The sequence below is a fragment of the Symphalangus syndactylus genome, chromosome 1, assembly GCF_028878055.3.
Source record: "Symphalangus syndactylus isolate Jambi chromosome 1, NHGRI_mSymSyn1-v2.1_pri, whole genome shotgun sequence".
In the NCBI taxonomy this organism is placed as follows: domain Eukaryota; kingdom Metazoa; phylum Chordata; class Mammalia; order Primates; family Hylobatidae; genus Symphalangus; species Symphalangus syndactylus.
The window spans coordinates 69,722,429-69,741,715 of NC_072423.2; the positions used below are offsets into that span (position 1 = coordinate 69,722,429).

Sequence of the window (19,287 nt, forward strand, 5' to 3'; positions counted from 1 at the left end):
GAATATGGAATATCTTAGAGATGCAAACGATCCAATGAAAACTTATTTATTGGTCAGGGAGAACATAACTGAAGCCAATTTCTCTTGTGAGTTACTCACTTACTTCCAAATTGGCACGAGCGTAAGACTCAGTGGACATATACAACTCATTCTGGCCAGGATCCAGAGATCACAGAGACACCCACTGAATGTCCTAAGTGACAGGAGAGATGGATGTCATGAAAAGCCAGGAAGAAACCCCCAAATTCCTTGAAACAGACACAGAGATTTTCTTATTGGAAACTAAGCTAAACACTTATTTAAAAATATATTTTCTCCATTGTCCTCATCTGTTTTCTTTTTTCTTTTCGTTTCTTTTTTTTTTTTTGAGACAGAGCCTCTCTCTGTTGCCAGGCTGGAGTGCAGTGGCACGATCTCGGCTCATTGCAACCTCCGCCCCCCGGGTTCAAGCGATTCTCCTGCCTCAGCCTCCTGCGTAGCTGGGACTACAGGCGCCTGCCACCACGCCCAGCTAATTTTTGTATTTTTAGTAGAGACGGGGTTTCACCATGTTGGCTAGGATGGTCTCGATCTCTTGACCTCGTGATCTGCCCACCTTGGCCTCCCAATGCACTGGGATTATAGGCATGAGCCACCGTGCCTGGCCTGTTTTCTATTTTTAAATTTACTTGTATTATTTATTTGTTTGTTTATTTTTAGACATGAGGGTCTCACTATGTTGTCCAGGCTGGACTCCCAACTCCTGGGCTCATGCGATCCTCCCACCTCAGCCTCCCAGGTAGCTAGACCAGGAGATAGATAGATAGGCACATCACCTATTTTCTTAGGGTTCCAGGGCTTGTTGAATACAAATTATCCAAATAAAACGCAAAAGTTCTCCTTGTATATACCAACCAAAACCCACAAAAAAATTTGTTATCCTTGTATTGTATGATCTCGTTGGACATCTGGAAGTGCTGGGAGGAATGAGCAGGTGGAATGAGCAGAGCTGCAGGATTGGGCCAGTCTTAAAGGGATGCTATCTGATGGTCAAAGGGTTAATACAATTAAGGAGTTAAGGACTAACCTCGCCCACTGGGTTATTGCCAATTAGCAGCCAGGTTTCCCCAGCAGCCCCAAGCAAACATTATCACCGGTATTGATTATTGATATCGCCCTTCTGTATCTCTGTTCTGGGTTCTAATGCAGACATAGAGAGAGAGAAATTAATTTGTGATTAAGACAGGCAAAGCACTCAGAACTGTAGACTCAAGATTGTCCTGGGAAATCTTCCATAATGAAGATTTGAAGGGAAAAACTCTTCTCTTCTCATTTCTCACTGGCATTTAATACTATGAAAAACATTTTGGTTGTGGAGTGAGAAGTCCTGGGCTACACTTTGGTTCTGTCCATGACCTGTCATTAATGCAACAGATTCTCCTGTATACAAAGGGGCTGTTTAATGATCAAATGAGATACAAATGACAAACTTTTACAATTATAAAAACTACATGAAAACTTAATGATTTCATGAGTACTGTATATGAAAAATGTTTCTAATAATTGTAACACTCCATTGGTAGGAGTCAGGTAGTATGTTCTCTTAAGAGGCCCTAAAGAGAGGGAACATGCGCTGAGTGACAGCCCATCAAAGAGCTCCTGGGAGGAAGCAGACACGTAAGGCGAGCTCGATCCATGAATATGCTCTAGACCTGTCAGTAACAGCCGCTCAGCCACTGAGCTAAGAGCTGAAGTCAGCACAAGATGGAAACTGTTGGATCCTCACCATGCTATCAAAGCAAATTCCAGAAGCAGGCACATTGCTGGTAAAAATAATGCTCAGAATTCATATTTTAATAACTTAAAATGCATTTACTCATAGTTTCTTCTTCATGGCTGAGGTGCATCACGACCCTTCCATGAGCTATTATACTCAAAGACAGAAAATAGTATCAGATGCTGTGGACTGAATTGTTTTCCTCCCAATTCATATGTTGAGGCCCTAATGCCCAGTGTGATGGTATCTGGAGATGGGGCCTTTGGGAGGCAATTAGGTTTAGCTGTGATCACAAGGGTGAGAACTTCATGATGGGAATAGTGTCCTTATAAGAAGAGACACTGGAGGCCAGGCACGGTGGCTCACGCCTGTAATCCCAGCACATTGGGAGGCTGAGGTGGTGGATCACGAGGTCAGGAGATCGAGACCATCCTGGCTAACATGGTGAAACCCTGTCTCTACTAAAATGCAAAAAATTAGCTGGGCATGGTGGTGCACACCTGTAGTCCCAGCTACTCAGGAGGCAGGGGAATCGCTTTAACCCAGGAGGCAGAGGTTGCAGTGAGCCGGGATCGTGCCACTGCACTCCAGCCTGGCAACAGAGCAAGACTCTGTCTCAGAAAAAAAGAAAAAAGAAGAAGAACACTCAAGAGCTCTCTCTCTGTCTGCCACATCAAGACAGTGAGGAGGTGGCCCTATCTGCTAGCCAGGAAAAGGGCCCTCAGCATAACCTGACCATATCGGCACCCTCATCTCAGACTTCCAGCCTCTAGAAAAAAACTTTTGTTAAGTCACCCAGTCTACAGCATTTTGTTATAGCAGCCCGAGAAAACTACCAGATGTAGGTCAAAGGATGAAAAATATGAATAATAAGAGAAGAAAGAAAGCTTTGTACTGTTAAAGGCTGGTGAGCATGAAAACAGAACCTTCTGAACAGTTTTAAAGAGGGAGGGAGGGGTCAGGTGGGTCACAACACACAGTGTTGGAAGGGTGTGTTTTGCCCAAATTGATCAAATGAGGCAAGGACTCAGTGTATCATAATGTACTAGGAAAAACAATCTGGGATACTGTAAGCCCTGCTTCCCCAGTGATATTGTTGGGCTGTGTCCCCACCCAAATCTCATCTTGAATAGTAGCTCCCATAATTCCCACGTGTTGAGGGAGAGACCTGGTAGAAGACAATTGAATCATGAGGGCAGTTTCCCCCATACTGCTCTTGTCATTGTGAATAAGTCTCAAAAGAGCTGGTGGTTTTATAAGGGGAAACCCCTATCGCTTGGCTCTCATTGCCGCTCTTGCCTTTTGCCATAATTATGAGGCCTCCCCAGCCACATGGAACTGTTATCCATTAAACCTCTTTTTCTTTATAAATTACCCAGTCTTGGGTGTGTCTTTATCAGCAGCATGAAAATGGACTAATACCCCTAGTCATTGAATTCCTGTAAACACAGGCAAAGACACTAGTTTAGAATAGGTAAAACACTTAGTGTAGCCAAACCCGAGGTTAATCATTCAACTTGCCAGTGAAACACTTCCAACAGAGGAGAGGAGTCAGTGAGAGATAAATAAAAGACAGAGACACAAAAGCAGCCACACAGATCCACAGTCAGAGGACAAAGCTGGGGGCAGCTTGGTGGAGCAGGTTGCTTCATGGTCAGCCAGTGAGCCCTTTGGGGTCAGTGAGGGAAGGAAGTACCTTCCTTTTAGGGACAGAGACAGGCACAGAGATGGACCTACAGGGATCAAAGGCTACAGGCAGCTACAATGTAGAAAAAAAACATAGTCCAGGGCCGACCCTGGGGGACTGACTTGGAGAGGAAAGTAGGATTCCAATTCCCTGAGGAAGAGCCTCCTGGGACTTGGCACACGGAGGGTGGTTGAGTACCCCGGTCTCTGAGCGTATCTGTTTCTATGGTTTTATCGTTGTCTTTTCCCTCTAAGGTTGTTTATTTATTTACTTATGTATTTTTGAGTAACATTTGTAGCTTGCACACAGGAGATGCTAAGTATATGCTTACTGTATAGGGCATTCCAAGTGAGGTGCTTAACATAAGTTGGCTCAGTTAATTCTCACAATATTTATTTAATAATAGATAATTAGAACCATTTTTAATTTAAAAATTTTAACATTCTGATCTCACTTAATGGCCTCAATAGACTTTTCATTCTTTCTTTCTTTTTTTTTTGAGAGGGAGTCTTCCTTTGTTGCCCAGGCTGGAGTGCAGTGGTGCAATCTCGGCTCACTGCAAACTCCACCTCCCAGGTTCAAACGATTCTCCTGCCTCAGCCTCCCCAGTAGTTGGGATTACAGGCACCTCTACCACACCTGGCTAATTTTTGTATTTTTAGTAGAGATGGGGGATTTTCACCAACTTGGCCAGGTTGGTCTTGAACTCCTGACCTCGTGATCCACCAGCCTTGGCTTCCTAAAGAGATTACAGGCGTGAGCCACTGTGTCCGGCAATAGACCCATTTTTAAAATGAAAAACAAAAAGCCACAACCAGAGAAGTCACTCACATAAGGCTGCAAATTTGTAAAGTCCAGATATGTACATAGTTTTGCCTTCTCTTATTATTTCAGGCTGCCTCTAAGTCAGCAGGACTGGGATCCTAAGGGCATGGGTGCTGCGGGAAAGGGAGAGGGAAGAAGAAGAGTGTGGCTAAGGCGTGCTGTCCCTTCTGCGGGGGTTTCTTCACAGCGTTCCTCTCATTCTTGAAATTATTCCATTTCCAGTGGTATTGAGGGTGACCAGCAGACCCTGTTGTACCATTCACTTAAAAAATGTAGTGCCTTTTTTTTTTTAAAATACAGGAAGCACAAAACCATTGCTAATATTTTAAAATTATCATTTGAATTTTATATTGTTACCTCCAGGGCACAGTGAATGATCATGGAAGCTAGACAGAGGCTTGTCAAGCTGTTTCCCTGCAATACTTAGCTCAGCTACTTAAAGTGTAGGTGGTTGCTATGGGCAACCACTTAAATAAACTCAGGGAAAGTGTGGGGAGTGAGGGCTGCAGAGTGCAGGCAGTTAATGGATTTACCTAATTCAAAACAAAACAAAACACCTAGAAATTTTTCCCCAAGGATCATTCCTCCCTCCCACTAATACTCCTCTACCTGAGATGATTGTTTTCTTTAAGACAGCCAAGGAAAGAGAAATGAGAATGAGGATCTTAACCTATTATCTGAATAGTGAAGTCCATCTCAAAATATTCAAAAAGGAAGAGAAGCTGGAAAATTCTAACTGCTGATCAAATATTACCACTGCTCTAAGTTAAAAAAAAAATCCACCTATTTTTAAAATGGACCCTGGATTGTTCTTCCCATGGTAGATTGCTTATACTCAACCCCGAGTGGCATAGTCTCAGAACCCAGTCTTCCCAGCAGGGAATTGGAACAGCAGGTTTTATGATTATACTTTCTTATTTTGGTGGGTGGGAACATATTTTACTTTATATCCTGCTTTTTGCTTCATTTTCATTTTCTTTAAATGATTAAGTGCTTTGAGATGCCAAGCCTTCATGTTTATTGAAGTTACTTTTACACTTTTAGCTAATTCCTGCACTCTTGCCCAAGGCCTGTACTCCCATGACCATGCTGATATGTTGTGAATATCTCTTTTTGTTATAACTAGGCCTTTTCGTCTTCCATTCCTTTGCATAAAGAATATTACCCATTCAACTAGGGAAGTGGTTGTGTAAATTATAGTACAGGCATATAATGGAATACTTTGCCATTGTTAAAAAGAGTGTGGTTAACCCACAAGCATTTATATAAAACAATGTTTAAGACCTAATTTCAAGTGAAAAGAGCAAATTGTAGAACAGTATGTGTAAAGAAAGTTTAGACATGGGTATATATAATATATGCCTAGAACATTTCTGAAAAGATTCATGAGAAACAGGATTCTTACCTCTATGGAGGGCTAAAAAGGGAATGAAGAGGGGAGGGGGACTTTAACACATTGTTAAAATATTTCTTGGTGATGGTACAATTTTTATGAGTATTATATTTTGTAATAATAAAAAAGGAAATCTTCCCATTATTTCTAAATAAAAAAGAGACATGTGTGGGTATGGTGTATATTAGGGAATGGCGTATCACCACAGCAAGCAAGACAAAATAATAGCAGCAGCAACAAGGAGATCTGACCTGTTGTATTAGGCTGTTTTTGGGTCACTAGAAAGAAATACTTGAAGCTGGGTAATTTATAAAGAAAAGGGTTTTAATCGGCTTATGATTCTACAGGGTTTATAGGAAGCATGGTGCTGGTAGCTGCTTCTGGTGAGTCTTCAGGAAGCTTACAATCATGGCTGAAGGTGAAAGGATGTCAGCAAGAGGGTGGGGAGGTGCCACACTCTTGAACAACCAGATCTTGCATGAACTCAAAGTGAGAACTCAGTCGTGTTGATGAGGACGGCACCAAGCCATTCGTTAGCGATCCACCCCCAAGACCCAAACACCTTCCACCAGGCCCCACCTCCAACGCTGGGGATTACATTTCAACATGGGATTTGGAAGGGACAAACACCCAAACTATACCACCCGTCCTTGGTTGGCTTTTGATTTTTGGTGTCCTTATTTATCTGTGTAACTTCGTATATCAGCCCTTTCTGGTACCACCCTAATCTCTGCTTCTACCATTCTATCCCTGCAGCAGTACAAGTTTCTCTTGTCTCTTTCTTGATTTCAAACTGTCTTCAATTTGTCTTTCTCTATCTCATCTGGAGGCAGGCTAGTATAGTGGTTAATGACATGGGCTCTGAATTCAAATCCTGACTTTGACACTTCTAGCTCTGTGACCTTGGAAAGTCAATTAAATTTATGTGCCCCAGTTTCCTCCTTGTATAACTTAGTTAATAATAATTCTTGTCTTATAGGTACTATTAGTTATTATGTGAACTGTGTCTGGCACAGAGGAAGTGCTTCTAAGTGTTAGTCATTACTATTCTTCAAGGTGATTTTTTAGGGGGGTTAAAATTAGATATATTCCAACAACAAGAAAAACAAATAAAGAAGCCAAAAGAAAAAAGTAAGAGAAAAGCACAAGAAATGCAGCAAAAACCACCCAGAAAGCCTCTTCACGAGAAGAATGACTGCTGAGATGTTAGAAGATATCCTTCCATACATATATACTCATGTAAATAATATAGAATATACTTTCATCTAAATGAGAAAAAAAATATCTCCCGTAATTGGCTTTTTGACTCCACACCACACAGGCCATCTGTGTTTGTTTGTTTGTTTGTTCGAGATGGAGTTTTGCTCTGTCTCTGGAGTGCAGTGGCATGATCTCGGCTCACTGTAACCTCTGTCTCCCAGGTTCAAGTGATTATTCTGCCTCAGTTTCCCAAGTAGCTGGGACTACAGGTGTGTGCCACCACGCCTGGCTAATTTTTGTATTTTTAGTAGAGACGGGGTTTCACCATATTGGCCAGGCTGGTCTTGAACTCTTGACCTTGTGATCTGCCCTCCTTGGCCTCCCAAGGTGTTGGAATTACAGGCATGAGCCACCGTCACCGGCCACGCAGGCCATCTTTCTAAAACAACACTTACATTACTTCATTATCTGGCTCGGCTATCAGTGGTTTCCCATTGCTCACTTTATTAAAACAAAATGAATTCTCTGGATATTTAAGGATCTTACTTAGAAAAGTCCTCACTTTCTATCCAAAGATGGCTTCCCATTTTTAAACACTCTTCTAATACATCAGTCAGCTTAATTTCTTTATACTCAGAGACAAAATTCCTCCTCCGTAGTCTGTTGCCTCTCAGTGATTATTCAGATTCCAAATCGAATCCTTTCTCTTTCATGAAGTCATCCCTTCCCCTTTTCAATTCATATTAATTTTTCTTTTTTTTGAACAAATATAGCACTTTTAGTTAGAGGTAACATACATAATGTAATTTCAGAACTTACAAATAATGATATAAAATTGTTTTCATTGCTCTTGGCAGCACTGAATTGTATATGTGCAGTGGAGACAGAGCCTTATAGCTTACTTGTCTCCCCCAGGTCAGTTAGTAGCTTGAAAACTTTGATTCCTCTGGAAAGAAGTCTTGGTTAAGAGTGAGCTGACTTGGGTCCTAAACCTTGCTGAAGAGCTTAAGTGAGGCACCTCTTTCCTTGGGGCCTCCATATCCTCATTTGTAATATAAAAGGGTTGGAATCATCTTTGAGGTTCCTTTTAGTTTTGCTTCTAAGATTTTTTATTTATTCTACCTCTGAAGAAAGGCTACATAAAAATAATGTTTTGGTAAAGTGGTAAATGTTTAGAAACTGACTTTTTGGGATGAAGAAGCTCTGCCTTGTAGAGCATGTTGATTTCCATGTTGTAAATATTTCCATCATGGCCAATATCAGGCCCCCAGGATGACAAAACTGAATATGGACTTGGGAAGAGATGTCCACCATTGGCTCTCATTGGACGACTGGAACCCCTCCTAGCATTGTGGAGTGGCTCCTTTCAATGAAGAAATGCAGCCTCAGGCTAGATGAGCACAGCCAGCCAGCTTCGACTCTAGCTTCTCTCACTCTAAAACTCCAACACAATCTTTCTTCACTGAGTGGAGAAGGCGACGACAATGGAAAGTGCTCCCAGCTTGGCTTTTCAAACCCAGGCTCTGAAGGCACAAACCCCAGGAGCAGGCCAGTCTTCTCAGGCGCTTGTACCCACAGCAGTGTCCATCTCTCTTGGAATCTGGCACAGGAATGATGCTACCGAGGTGGTGGCAATTTTATATGCGGTTGGTAATTTGGATCTGTTCCGAGAGCTCTCAGCTCTGCTTTTTCTGGGAAAGAGGTGTGGTCCAAAGAACTAAAAGAAGGTTCTGAGCTGTAAGTCAAGAACAATGTACAGATGGTGGAAACAGTCTCCAGACTGTTCAGGGAAAAGTCCTCAGAGTTTCATGAGTCAGTGGGAGGAAAGAAGTTGGAGAGAAAGTAGACGGCTGGAGCTGAAGACCCAGGCTCTGCCTCGTGAGGCTCACAACCATGAGAAAGCCTTGGTGTATCAGCAAAGTGTTGGTTAAAAATCAACTTGAAATTCCTTCTGACACCGTTGGGAGGATCTTAGCATATGTACTAAAAACATTTGATGACTGTTATTTACACTTATTTATGTTAAACAATAGGAAGAAAATTAAAATATTACTAGCTATCAGGATAGATGATATTTTCTCTTCATTGGTTTATGTGGGTTCATATATATATATATATATATATATATATATATATATATACATATATATTTTATTTTTTTTTGAGACGGTCTGGCTCTGTCGGCCAGGCTAGGGTACAGTGGCAAGATCTTGGTTTACTGCAACCTCTGCCTCCCGAGTTCAAGTGACTCAGCCTCCTGAGTAGCTGGGATTACAGGCGCACGCCACCACACCCAGCTAATTTTTGTATTTTTAGTAGAAATGGGGTTTTGCCATATTGGTCAGGCTGGTCTTGAACTCCTGGCCTCAAGTGATCTGCCTGCCCTGGCCTCCCAAAGTGCTGGGATTACAGCCGTGGGCCACCAAGCCTAGCCACAAATAATTTTTAAAGAATGTTGCAGTAGTTAATGTGATCATTGAAGAGGACCCTTCCCAACTTCAAAAGGAATAGTTAATGCTGGTGCTCCCTGCCCCCTCATAGAACTAGAAGGAACTGGGATTCCCCAGATGAACTGAAGGAAATATGCTAACGTTCAAAGTGGATAACAATACCAGGGATGGCTGCGTGGATATTTTTAACATGCTAATGTGTACCTGCCAGACTGAGCTCCCAGCCTCCAGGTGGGCTGCCAATGCAAAGTAGTGTTGAGAAGGAACAGGGAGTTTTTCAGAGAACCACAGATTCAGGAGCAGAGGGAGGGGGAAGAATTGAAGAGAACACAGACGCAGTCAAAGGATGCTGGGCAGATGTTAGATGGCAACTCAACTCAACCACTGCGCATTAAAGTTACTCATGGAGGGTACTGTTCAGGGCACCTTAGGCATAGAGGGATTGCGTAATGATGCGTTAGCATTTGTTCAACATCCCCTTTGGGATGACGACTCTGTGCCAAGTGCTTCAAAAACATTCTTTCAGATAGCATTGAATCTCTTTCTACACGAGGGACAGAGAAAATAGACCAGTGTTTAAGAAAGCTATATTACCTTGAGAAATGTTAACACAGTGCTTTGGGAATTCTTAGGAGGAAGAAATAATGGCTGACAGCCAGAGGTTAAATTTGAGAAGAAGATTTAAAAGAATGGAGACTTTCTTCTCATCTTCTCTCCCATTAGATCGCAAGTTCTGTTGTACTGGGAATCCTGACTACTATAATATATCCCAATGCTTAGCACGTAGTAGGTGGCCAAAACTGATAATAATGATGGTGATAGCTAACATATATGGATCAACTACTGCGTGCCAGGGACTGTGCTAAGTGCGCCACATACACTGAACCTTCCTGAATCTGCATAATTACCCTTGAACAACCAGTGGCTTGTTAAAGTGGCTTGATGTTACTTCCCATACAAGTGTTCTGTGCTTGTAAGGGAATAGCAGGAAAGAAGATCTCAAAGGAGAATGGAGTCTTACTGTGACACTTTTGAATGCTACATTTGGAACTTTGTGCCTAGGCAACATGGGATTCAGAGATAATTTTTTAGCAACCTGGTAGAAAGTCTTAGAGAAGGAGCTGGAGCAGAGAGAGACCGGGGGCATCAAGACAAATTGGTCCATTGCAATCACTCAGGTGAAAAATAGTAAAGCTGGAAGAGGTAAGAGGTGAGTCGCAAAGTTTCAAGACTGTATTTAAAAAATGGTCATTCCACTGATAGAAAGGGAAGTGTCAGGAAGAGAAGTGATATATTTAGGGACTACTGTGTTATGTGGGTGCTTTGAAATCTCTTCTTCCTGAATGCTGAGCTTGAAAATACAGGATCAATGCACATGATCAGATGATGGTGCAGATCTTATGCTAAAGTCTTAGACTCTTCAGGCTGGAAAGATCTTATATAGATATTTTGTCTGTCCTGCTCAGGCAGAATTATCAAAGGTCTCGGAGGAATATAACTCAGCTTGTTTCAAAAGAGGCCTTGGAAGTTTTCTCTAACAATTTCCAAATTAATTGATTTGATAATTAATAACTTTGCACTTAGAAGTTCCTCCTTGCAGCTAACCTGAATTCCTTGGGCTGCAATTTTGATCTCATTTCCTCCTGGTTTACAGATAGGAATGTTGATGATTTTGCTATTTCAAATGCATCTTCTGTAAAGATACATTTATTTAGGACTTACACCCAGCTTGCTTCTAAAAAGGATTAGAGGCAGCTTCTAATATGTCCGCCTAGGCTTCCTTTTAAAGAAGCTTTTCTCATTCCTGCAAAATGTCCGTCCATCTGCATGGATAAGAAGAATTTATTTAATAATAAATGATACAGCAAAAGTGAAGCTAATAACGAACGCTGCTGACAAAATAGTAACCTGTAAACAAAACAAAACAAAAACAAAAAAGAAACAAAACCAAAATCCTTTCTTATGCCAGGCAATGCAGATTTTTCTCATCAGAAAATAATTCTGACCAAAACTATCAATTTTAACACCACCAGCCTCTGAATTTTAAGTTCCTTTCTTCTTTGTAGTGCCTGCTTTTGCCATTCTTAGACTCGTCTATGTGTGTGTGTGTCTGTGTGTATTTTTCTCTTCCAGTTGACTCTGGAAAACCAGATTTTAGTAAAGCATCTAGTGAATATTGAAACCAAGGTATAAATGATGGACACAGTACTTAAATTATTAAAGGTACCAAATGTTTGTTGCATGAATAAATGAGTGAATGAGTGATTGCATGAATATAATTTCTGATTGTAATTAGGGTGTTCTCTTTACCTTGTTGTCTGCACTTTAATGGGAACATAGATATTAAATTGAATAAATGGCAGGTGGCAGACAGACAAGACGAAGGAATTTTAAGACTCTCTGCAAAGAGAAGCCATCCTGGAGGACAGTGGGCAGCATCTCTGATCAGCACTACCTAAAGGAAGTGGGGAGTCTTTGTTTCCAGAACCCTTAGCCAGGGACTTCCCCGCTCCCCTCCCTCTGCTGTCTTAGGGCTTTGTTTATACTGCCCCTTGAAGCGAGCTGTCAAGGGGGCAAACCTGGTCTGCCATCCTTTGAAGAAGGTTCAGGTTACACATGGTAAGCCACAGAACACAGACAGGCCCAGGATTCATTATTGTATTAGTCACCACAGAGCTGAACCCAGGCTCCTAAGAGTACGTCCCTTCTTCCTGTGTCCTGTGTCAGCCAGCGCCTTCTGCAGCTCTGATCCTTTGGTCATTGGTTCTTCTTTCCTGCACCTGAGGCTAAGCCTGAGTCAAGATGTTCTCAAGATCCTTCCTGTTTCAGCTGCATGTCTGATGTTTACACTTGTGACTTAGAACTCACTTCACTGCAGGCTTCTGACGCCCCTTCAAATCCATCCTTCACTCTCACAATCTGTTTTGAATGTCTGTTTTTCCTGGGTACCACTTCTCAGTTGTCCACACCCAGTTGATCTTCCTTTCCCCTCCATTACTAAACGTCTTTTAAATAGCTCATCACTGCAGTCTTAGTAAGTTCAACTTTCCATCCAGCTTTTTATCTTTTCTGGTTTCAACACCTGGGCTCAAATCTTAGCTCTGACATTTGATTGATAGGTGACCTTAAAAAAGTTATTTAATCTCTCTGAGATGCAAATTTGTCATTTGTAAAATGGGCAAAATTGCATGCATAGAGTTATGATGATCAAAAGAAAACACGTATGTAAAGCCCGTAGCACTCAGTCAGGCACTTACAACCTTGTTAAAATGTAAATATCCCTCCTACTTAAAAAAAAATTATTTTAAGTTTTGGGATACATGTGCAGGATGTGCAGGTTTGTTACATAGGTAAACGTGTGCATGGTGGTTTGCTGCACCTATCAACCCATCACCCAGGTATTAAGCCCAGCATGCATTAGCTTTTTATCCTGATGCTCTCCCTCCCCCAATCCCTGACTCTTAACTTTTAAGAATGTCTCATTCCTTCTCTCTAGAAAAGTACTGGGACTTTCTTTTATTCTTTTGCCTCCTTTAAAGACATACAAGGAGTTCTCTCCTCTCTGTAGTCATGAACACCGTAGAGACTTTTCAGTCTATGCAGGCCTCCTTTCAACACAGGCTTTTCTAAAGAGTAATTATATAGCAAGAAACCAGGATTTGGTACAGACTACAATACTCACACATGCCCACATCATTTGGAGGACAGCATTCATATCTCAATGAAGGAACATTTTTTTAAAAACTAGAGTGGTGATCTGGAACTGAATGTAATAGATGATTGCTTGTATTAGCTGTTTTTTCTTTTTTAAATCAAGCTGATTTCTAACAAAGATTTGAAAGGTATTTAGATAATTTGTAGATGAGCAAGTGATGATTTTTCTGTAAGCAAGAATGACTTTCCCTGTTTTAAACATGTCGCGTTTCTTATTATATTGGAAAGTGGGAGTGGGGAGTTAGAGGTATAGAGGATAATAGAAGAAAGTATTACAGTCAGGGAAGAATGGGACACTACGCTGAGTTTATATCACTGATCACTGAGGACGTAAATTCACAATTTTGTGTGGCAGGTTGTATTTTCTTGTTCTCCCTATTTTGTAAGGAGCATTTGCTATTATACGTTATAATGATACGGAGGAACAGGTAGGAGAGGAATAAAAAAGCGTTTAGGCAAAACAGAGACATTTCATGCTACTTAGAACAGAGATGGGATGATACAAATTGCTATGTTCGCAATACAGTTCATATCTTTGGGGAAAAAAACAGCGATGCTCCAATCTTCATCCCATCCCCCTCTTTCTCTAGCAAGGAAAGGAAAACAAGGAGCAGTAGGTAGGTAGGAGGGGAGTATATGACATGAGGAACAGGCAAGGACACAGCGTGTTCAGGAGGAAAAAAGGGGAGCAAAAAACGTATACAAGATAAACAACAACAATAACAAAAGAGACTCCAGCAAGAGGCTATGGTTTTGGGTTCCTCACGTAGAAATCAATGCATTTAAAATATCCAGAATTAAAGTTGAAAAAGAACACTCCATCTACCTCTTCTCAGATTATTTTCTTTACCAATACTACTTCCTTTTGTCTTTAAACTGTGAACCACCACTCTACTGTGCTTTGTTCTTACAATTATACACGTCAGTGCTGAAAGGTTCCTGGGAGACATTTCCTGTTGACTAAGGATAGCACCTGTGGGCATCTCGGATCGATGAATCATGGTGGCTGGAGCACTGCATTGAGACTGGTTCAGGGGCTCAGTCTGTTCTCAGTGGGTAGGGTGATGGGATCCATCAATGCTGGGATTGGCTAATGCTGTCTGCCACAGGTTTGGGGTGGGAGGAGTTGTAGGCAGAGCCGCCTAAGTGGTGCCATCCATGCTAAGAGACTGAGACTCTCATTTATGAGGAGGTTCAGAGACATTAATCCATTTGCCAAAAGGCACACAGCTACTTAGTATTTTTCCAAATTTGAATTTACATTTTTCCAATTTATCTAAAACAAACAAACAAAAAAAGGTTCAGGTCCAGGGGGAAAAATGAAGATTAAGAGGATTAACCATCCTGAAAATGAAAAATGATTTGTCTTCAAGGCGTTTAGAACTGAAAATAAATCTTCCTGAAGCCTTTTGTTAGACACTTTATCAAAATTGCTAGGAGCTCTGACTGGCTCTCTTGCGACAGCCTGGAATCCTTCTCCTCAATTTCAGAGGAGTTTCAAAATCTGTAATATTATAGACTGACTATTTCTTCCAGGGGGAGAATTTTTCTTAGTGCTTGGATAAAGAGATGAAGTATTAAGACACTTAAACTATTATTCATGCAGGATTAATAGATATTTGAATTTAACTTCAGAATCTTTTAAATGACACCCCACTTAGTATAATTTTTAAAAAGTTCTTTCTGCAGTGTATCGAATAAAAGTCTCAGATGGGATTTGGACTTGGTTTTAACTAATCATGGCAGCAGGCAGTAGTGTCAGTTCTAGAATAAATAGCACTCCAAGTAAGAGACTTAAGTTCTTCATCAGTGCCAGGCTGCAACAACATGCTTTGAGGGAACTCTGGCCCCTAAATGTCTCCTCCACTTGCCTGGAAATTTACTATTAAACATTCAGAATTTTTTTTGAAAATACTAATATTCTTGGGTGATACGCCATTTCAAATTTATTGTTAGCTAATAAGTAAGGAAGAAGGAAAAGCTAGTGATGAGGTGGAGCGATTTCTTAATAGCTGTGGGATAAGAGAAGAGAGTGACCGAAATAATGGTTTTCCAAGAGTAGCTACAGGAGGAGTTTTGCTGGCCCAAAGATGGACTTCATTGTCTCAAAACTACTCCTAACACCAGAATGTTTAACTGACCTTAGGCCTTATATGTCTGAGGACCCAATAACTAACAGTAAGCAGCTGATGAAAAATCACCCACATAAATAAATCCTCAAGATGCCTTTGGAAAATAGAAAAGAAAAGAGAAAAACAATGTAAGAAAGTGTAGGAGTGCCTTCTCTTCAACATTTCTGAGAGAAGATGGGAGTTGAAAACCTTAAACAAAATGTTGCCCCAATCTCACTTGCCTAATTTTAGTTATCTTGGTTCAGGGCTATGATTCATCCCTAAAGCTGTGAATTGCTGAGGAGGAAGGAGGGAAAAAAAATCGGCTTAAATGTCAAAGAAGTAGGAACATAAATATAGTTTTCTTTTTTGAGGAACTAGAATTCCAGGATATGGGGATCTTTTTTCTCATAAGGGACTGAATCCTTCAAACTTCTAGAAAAATAATGATCTGCAGTCAAAACATCATCAAGGAATGAAAGACAGAATTGATTATAAGTCATGTCATGTCTGAATTTTTGCCTCTATAGTGTATTTTCCTTTTTTTTTGTATCTCTTTCAATCTGGCTAAACTATTAATTAATTAATTAATTTTGAGACAGGGTCTCTCTCTGCTGCCCAGGCTGGGGTGCAAGGCTCAATTATGGTTCACTGCAGCCTCAACTTCCTGGGTTCAAATGATCCTCCCACCTCAGCCTCTCAAGTAGCTGGGACTACAGGCACACGCCACCACACCCGGCTAATTTTTGTAGTTTTTGTAGGGAAAAGGTTTTGCCATGTTGCCCAGGCTGGTCTCGAACTCCTGGGCCCAAGCAATCTGCCCACCTCGGCCTCCCAAAGTGCTGGGATTATAGGTGTAAGCCACCATGCCTGGCCAGTCTGGTTAAACTAGAGGTCACTAACAATTGTATGCAGTTGAAGATGACGGAGGTTTAATGTGTAGACTGTAATGACAAAGGGAACTCATAAAAAAGGTGAATGTGAAAGGAATGGAGGTAAGTGGAACTATGAGAAATGATTTTAGGGGATGTGATGGTAGCACAGGGAAGGAAGATATGTTTGAATGGTTGTCTGAGATTCTCCTGTGATCCTTTTGTGGATCATAATCATGATGATTGAGTTCTCACAGTAATATATGAGATGTGCTTCCTTCAAACCTTGTTATGATGTTGGCACACTATCCATCTTACATAAACATAGGAAAAAAAAGTTCTCTTTCCTGCCAAAGAATAGGGGACTAGAGAGATGGTTTGGGGAAACTCCATCCTAAGTAAAATGTATTCAGTTTAGTAGGTGTTCTCCTGTCCATTTATCACCACTTTGAATTTCTGTAAGTGGGGAGGGACGAAATAGCGTCACTAACTCATTCTCAGTTCAACAACTTCACTGTCTGAAGGAGCTGACTCTCTACCATCAGCCTAGCTGTCATCTGCATGTTTGCCTCTTTCTGCTCTAAAAACTTCTGAGCAGCAAAAGAAATATATGGTGGTCACAAAAATATGGTCCAGGATGTTAGAGGAGGGTCATATTGTGAAGAAGGCAAATGAGAAAGAAAGAGTTTCAATGACTTCAGAGTGATCGTCCACATCCTGAAGCTACGAGAGTAGCCCAGGGCATGATTGTGAAGTTGATTTCAGCCCCTACCCTCTACCCCTGTCCTCAGTCTCCTCAGAGCACTCTCCTCATCTTCCTCATGGCTCTGCATCTTTCTGTTCTCCTCTTACCTGGGTATTGCTGTGGACAAGAGCAATTCCTCTATCTTATCACCCAAGACCCAAAGTGTCACTCAGCGAATGTGACCAATGCATCTTGATGACAACCTAACGGGATACTCAGGGGGTGGAAAGGACTCTGGAGGTTGCCAGTTTAAGTGACTTTCTTGCCCATTGCAATCCTTTTCTTGCATCTTCTGGAAGATGTTAACCCTATGGCCATGACTACCTAACATTGTGTCTAGTGGAGAGATATTTTAAGGTCCATAGAAGAATATTTTTTTTTCAGAAGGGTCCTTGGCCTCCCTCATTTCATGTCACCTTGGTCCACTGCCTTTCTTACAAATCCAGTTCTTTTAATTTAATTTTCTGAGCTTCTGCTAGATGTGCCAAAGTGCAATGAAGACTTATTTCTGTTTTTTATTTCCATGTTTTTTTTTTTTTTTTTTTACCTTGTGTGGCAATGTTTTGGGTCCAATTCTGTTCTCCAAATAGATATACTGAAGTTCTAACTCCTACTATTGGTAAATGTGACCTTATTTGGAAATAGAGTCTTTGTAGATCTAATCAAGCCACCAAGTTTGTGGTAGTTTGTTCTGACGATTCTTGAAAAGTAACATATGTAGTCATAAGGGCAAAGAGGAAGGGCAACTGGAAGCCAAAGAAACAAGGAAGAGGTTTTTTTCTTGGCTTAATTTACTAATGCATTGGTATTAATTTTTGATTAAAATGATCCAGAATTGTTCCACACAAACCCTTGAAAAATAATTCATGAGAGGTTGTCTCTGTCCGGATCTTTAAAATACAACATACTCTGCTATTTAAATAAATTTCCATCCCACAATAGTCAGCTGTTTTTCAGTGCTCTTGATTAACATTTGGGTTTGTTTTCCTTAACTCGACTGCTTTGATTTTTTGCTTTATTTTGCATTTTAATATTTTATTTAGTAACATAATATAAATGCATGAATAGTAATGTTTACTTCATCAAAATATGGAATCAAAGGCACTTAAAAATACGAATTATCTGTAATATATTTTTCAGGTCCAAAGGGAATTCTATCTATTTCTACATTCCAAGACTCTAAAGAATTTACTCTCTAAAAACAGCATTTAGAATTAAATCAGGTCTTGCTTAAAATAATCAATCTCAGTGATTTCCTGCATAGCGCTATTCTTTGTTTAAAAACAGCACAAATACAGTTAAGGACTACAGTCATATGCTGCACAACAACATTTCAGTTAATGATGCATATAATATGGTTGTCCCATAAGATTATAATACTATATTTTTACTGTATTTTTCTATGTTTGGATATAGTTACATAAACAAATACTTACCATTGTGTGAGAGTTGCCCACAGCATTCAGTACAGTAATTTGCTGTATAGGTTTGCAACTTAGGAGCAATAGGCCATACCATATAGCCTAAGTGTGTAGTAGGCTAGACCATCTAAGTTTTTGTAAGTGTACTCTATGATGTGTGCACAGTGAAATCGCTTAATGATGCATTTCTCAGAATGTAACTCCATCATTAAATAATGTATGACTACATTTATATTTTCAAAACAAAACCTTTTTAAGGCCTTCAGTTGTAATCCATATTGAGTGCCCAAGTTTAAAAACGTATGTCAAGAACCTTCACATATCCAATTTTAAAGCATGGCCACACTCTATAACTTCTCCAAGACAATCTCCTCTATTATGTTACTCAATTATCTGAAAAATTCAAGAGTCTTAAGAAAAAGTTCTTGTGTGTACTTCGTGCCTGAGCAAACACTCAAGAATTGGGATACATGTATATTCTCATTGACCAGAAATTTTCATTCTTTTCAGAAGCCATTCTGGATTCTTTTAAATATAGAATGGCTTCTGAAAAGATTGGATTGCTTCTGCTTCTTAGAGATGAGGGGTTCAGCTTATGATCAATGCAGAACACATCTGTTGCCTCTCTCTACAAAGGCACTGTGGTACAGACGTCAGATCTAAAGTCACAATCAATGTACTGCACTGCTCCACCCGTAGGATGTTTCTGCCCCACTTATTCTAGGAGACACACCATCTGAGCCTCGGTGATAATACAAGCACCTGGACTATCGCAAGGGCAGGGTTAGGACTACTCACTTGAGTGTGGTGAGTTCTGTAAGGGATGGCTGAGTAGCCTTGAGATAGCTTTCTCTCCGTGCAGCAACTTTTGGAGAAGGCTTGGGACTCGTGTCTGAGTCTCCACTGTCTTCATCCCCCATGGCCTTGATATAACTGCCACTCCGCATTCTTCGGCATGGAATTTCATCATCTTTTCCTCGAGGGGTGTACCCTGTCCATTCATCTTGAGGAACCTATTCAGACAGAAAACAGATAACTCACTTTTTATAAAATCCTACCTTTTTCTTTTCTTTTTCCTTTTTTTTAGATTTAACATTTTTAATTTTATTTTTA

General features: G+C 40.6%; 1 protein-coding gene and 1 non-coding gene across 19 annotated transcripts in view; one reads left to right on the plus strand and one right to left on the minus strand.

Moving 5' to 3' along the window:
• Positions 1-19,287, minus strand: part of DLGAP1 (DLG associated protein 1) — a 529,488-nt gene that overhangs the window by 302,696 nt on the left and 207,505 nt on the right. For all 18 annotated transcript variants that reach the window (XM_055237226.2, XM_055237199.2, XM_055237250.2 and 15 more), the window contains one exon: positions 18,973-19,187. In XM_055237226.2, coding sequence (XP_055093201.1) covers positions 18,973-19,187 — 215 coding nt within the window. The remainder of the gene's footprint in view (positions 1-18,972; positions 19,188-19,287) is intronic.
• Positions 16,224-16,327, plus strand: LOC129461689 (small nucleolar RNA U13). Its single transcript, XR_008650659.1, has one exon. It is a non-coding gene; the product is annotated as a small nucleolar RNA U13 (small nucleolar RNA).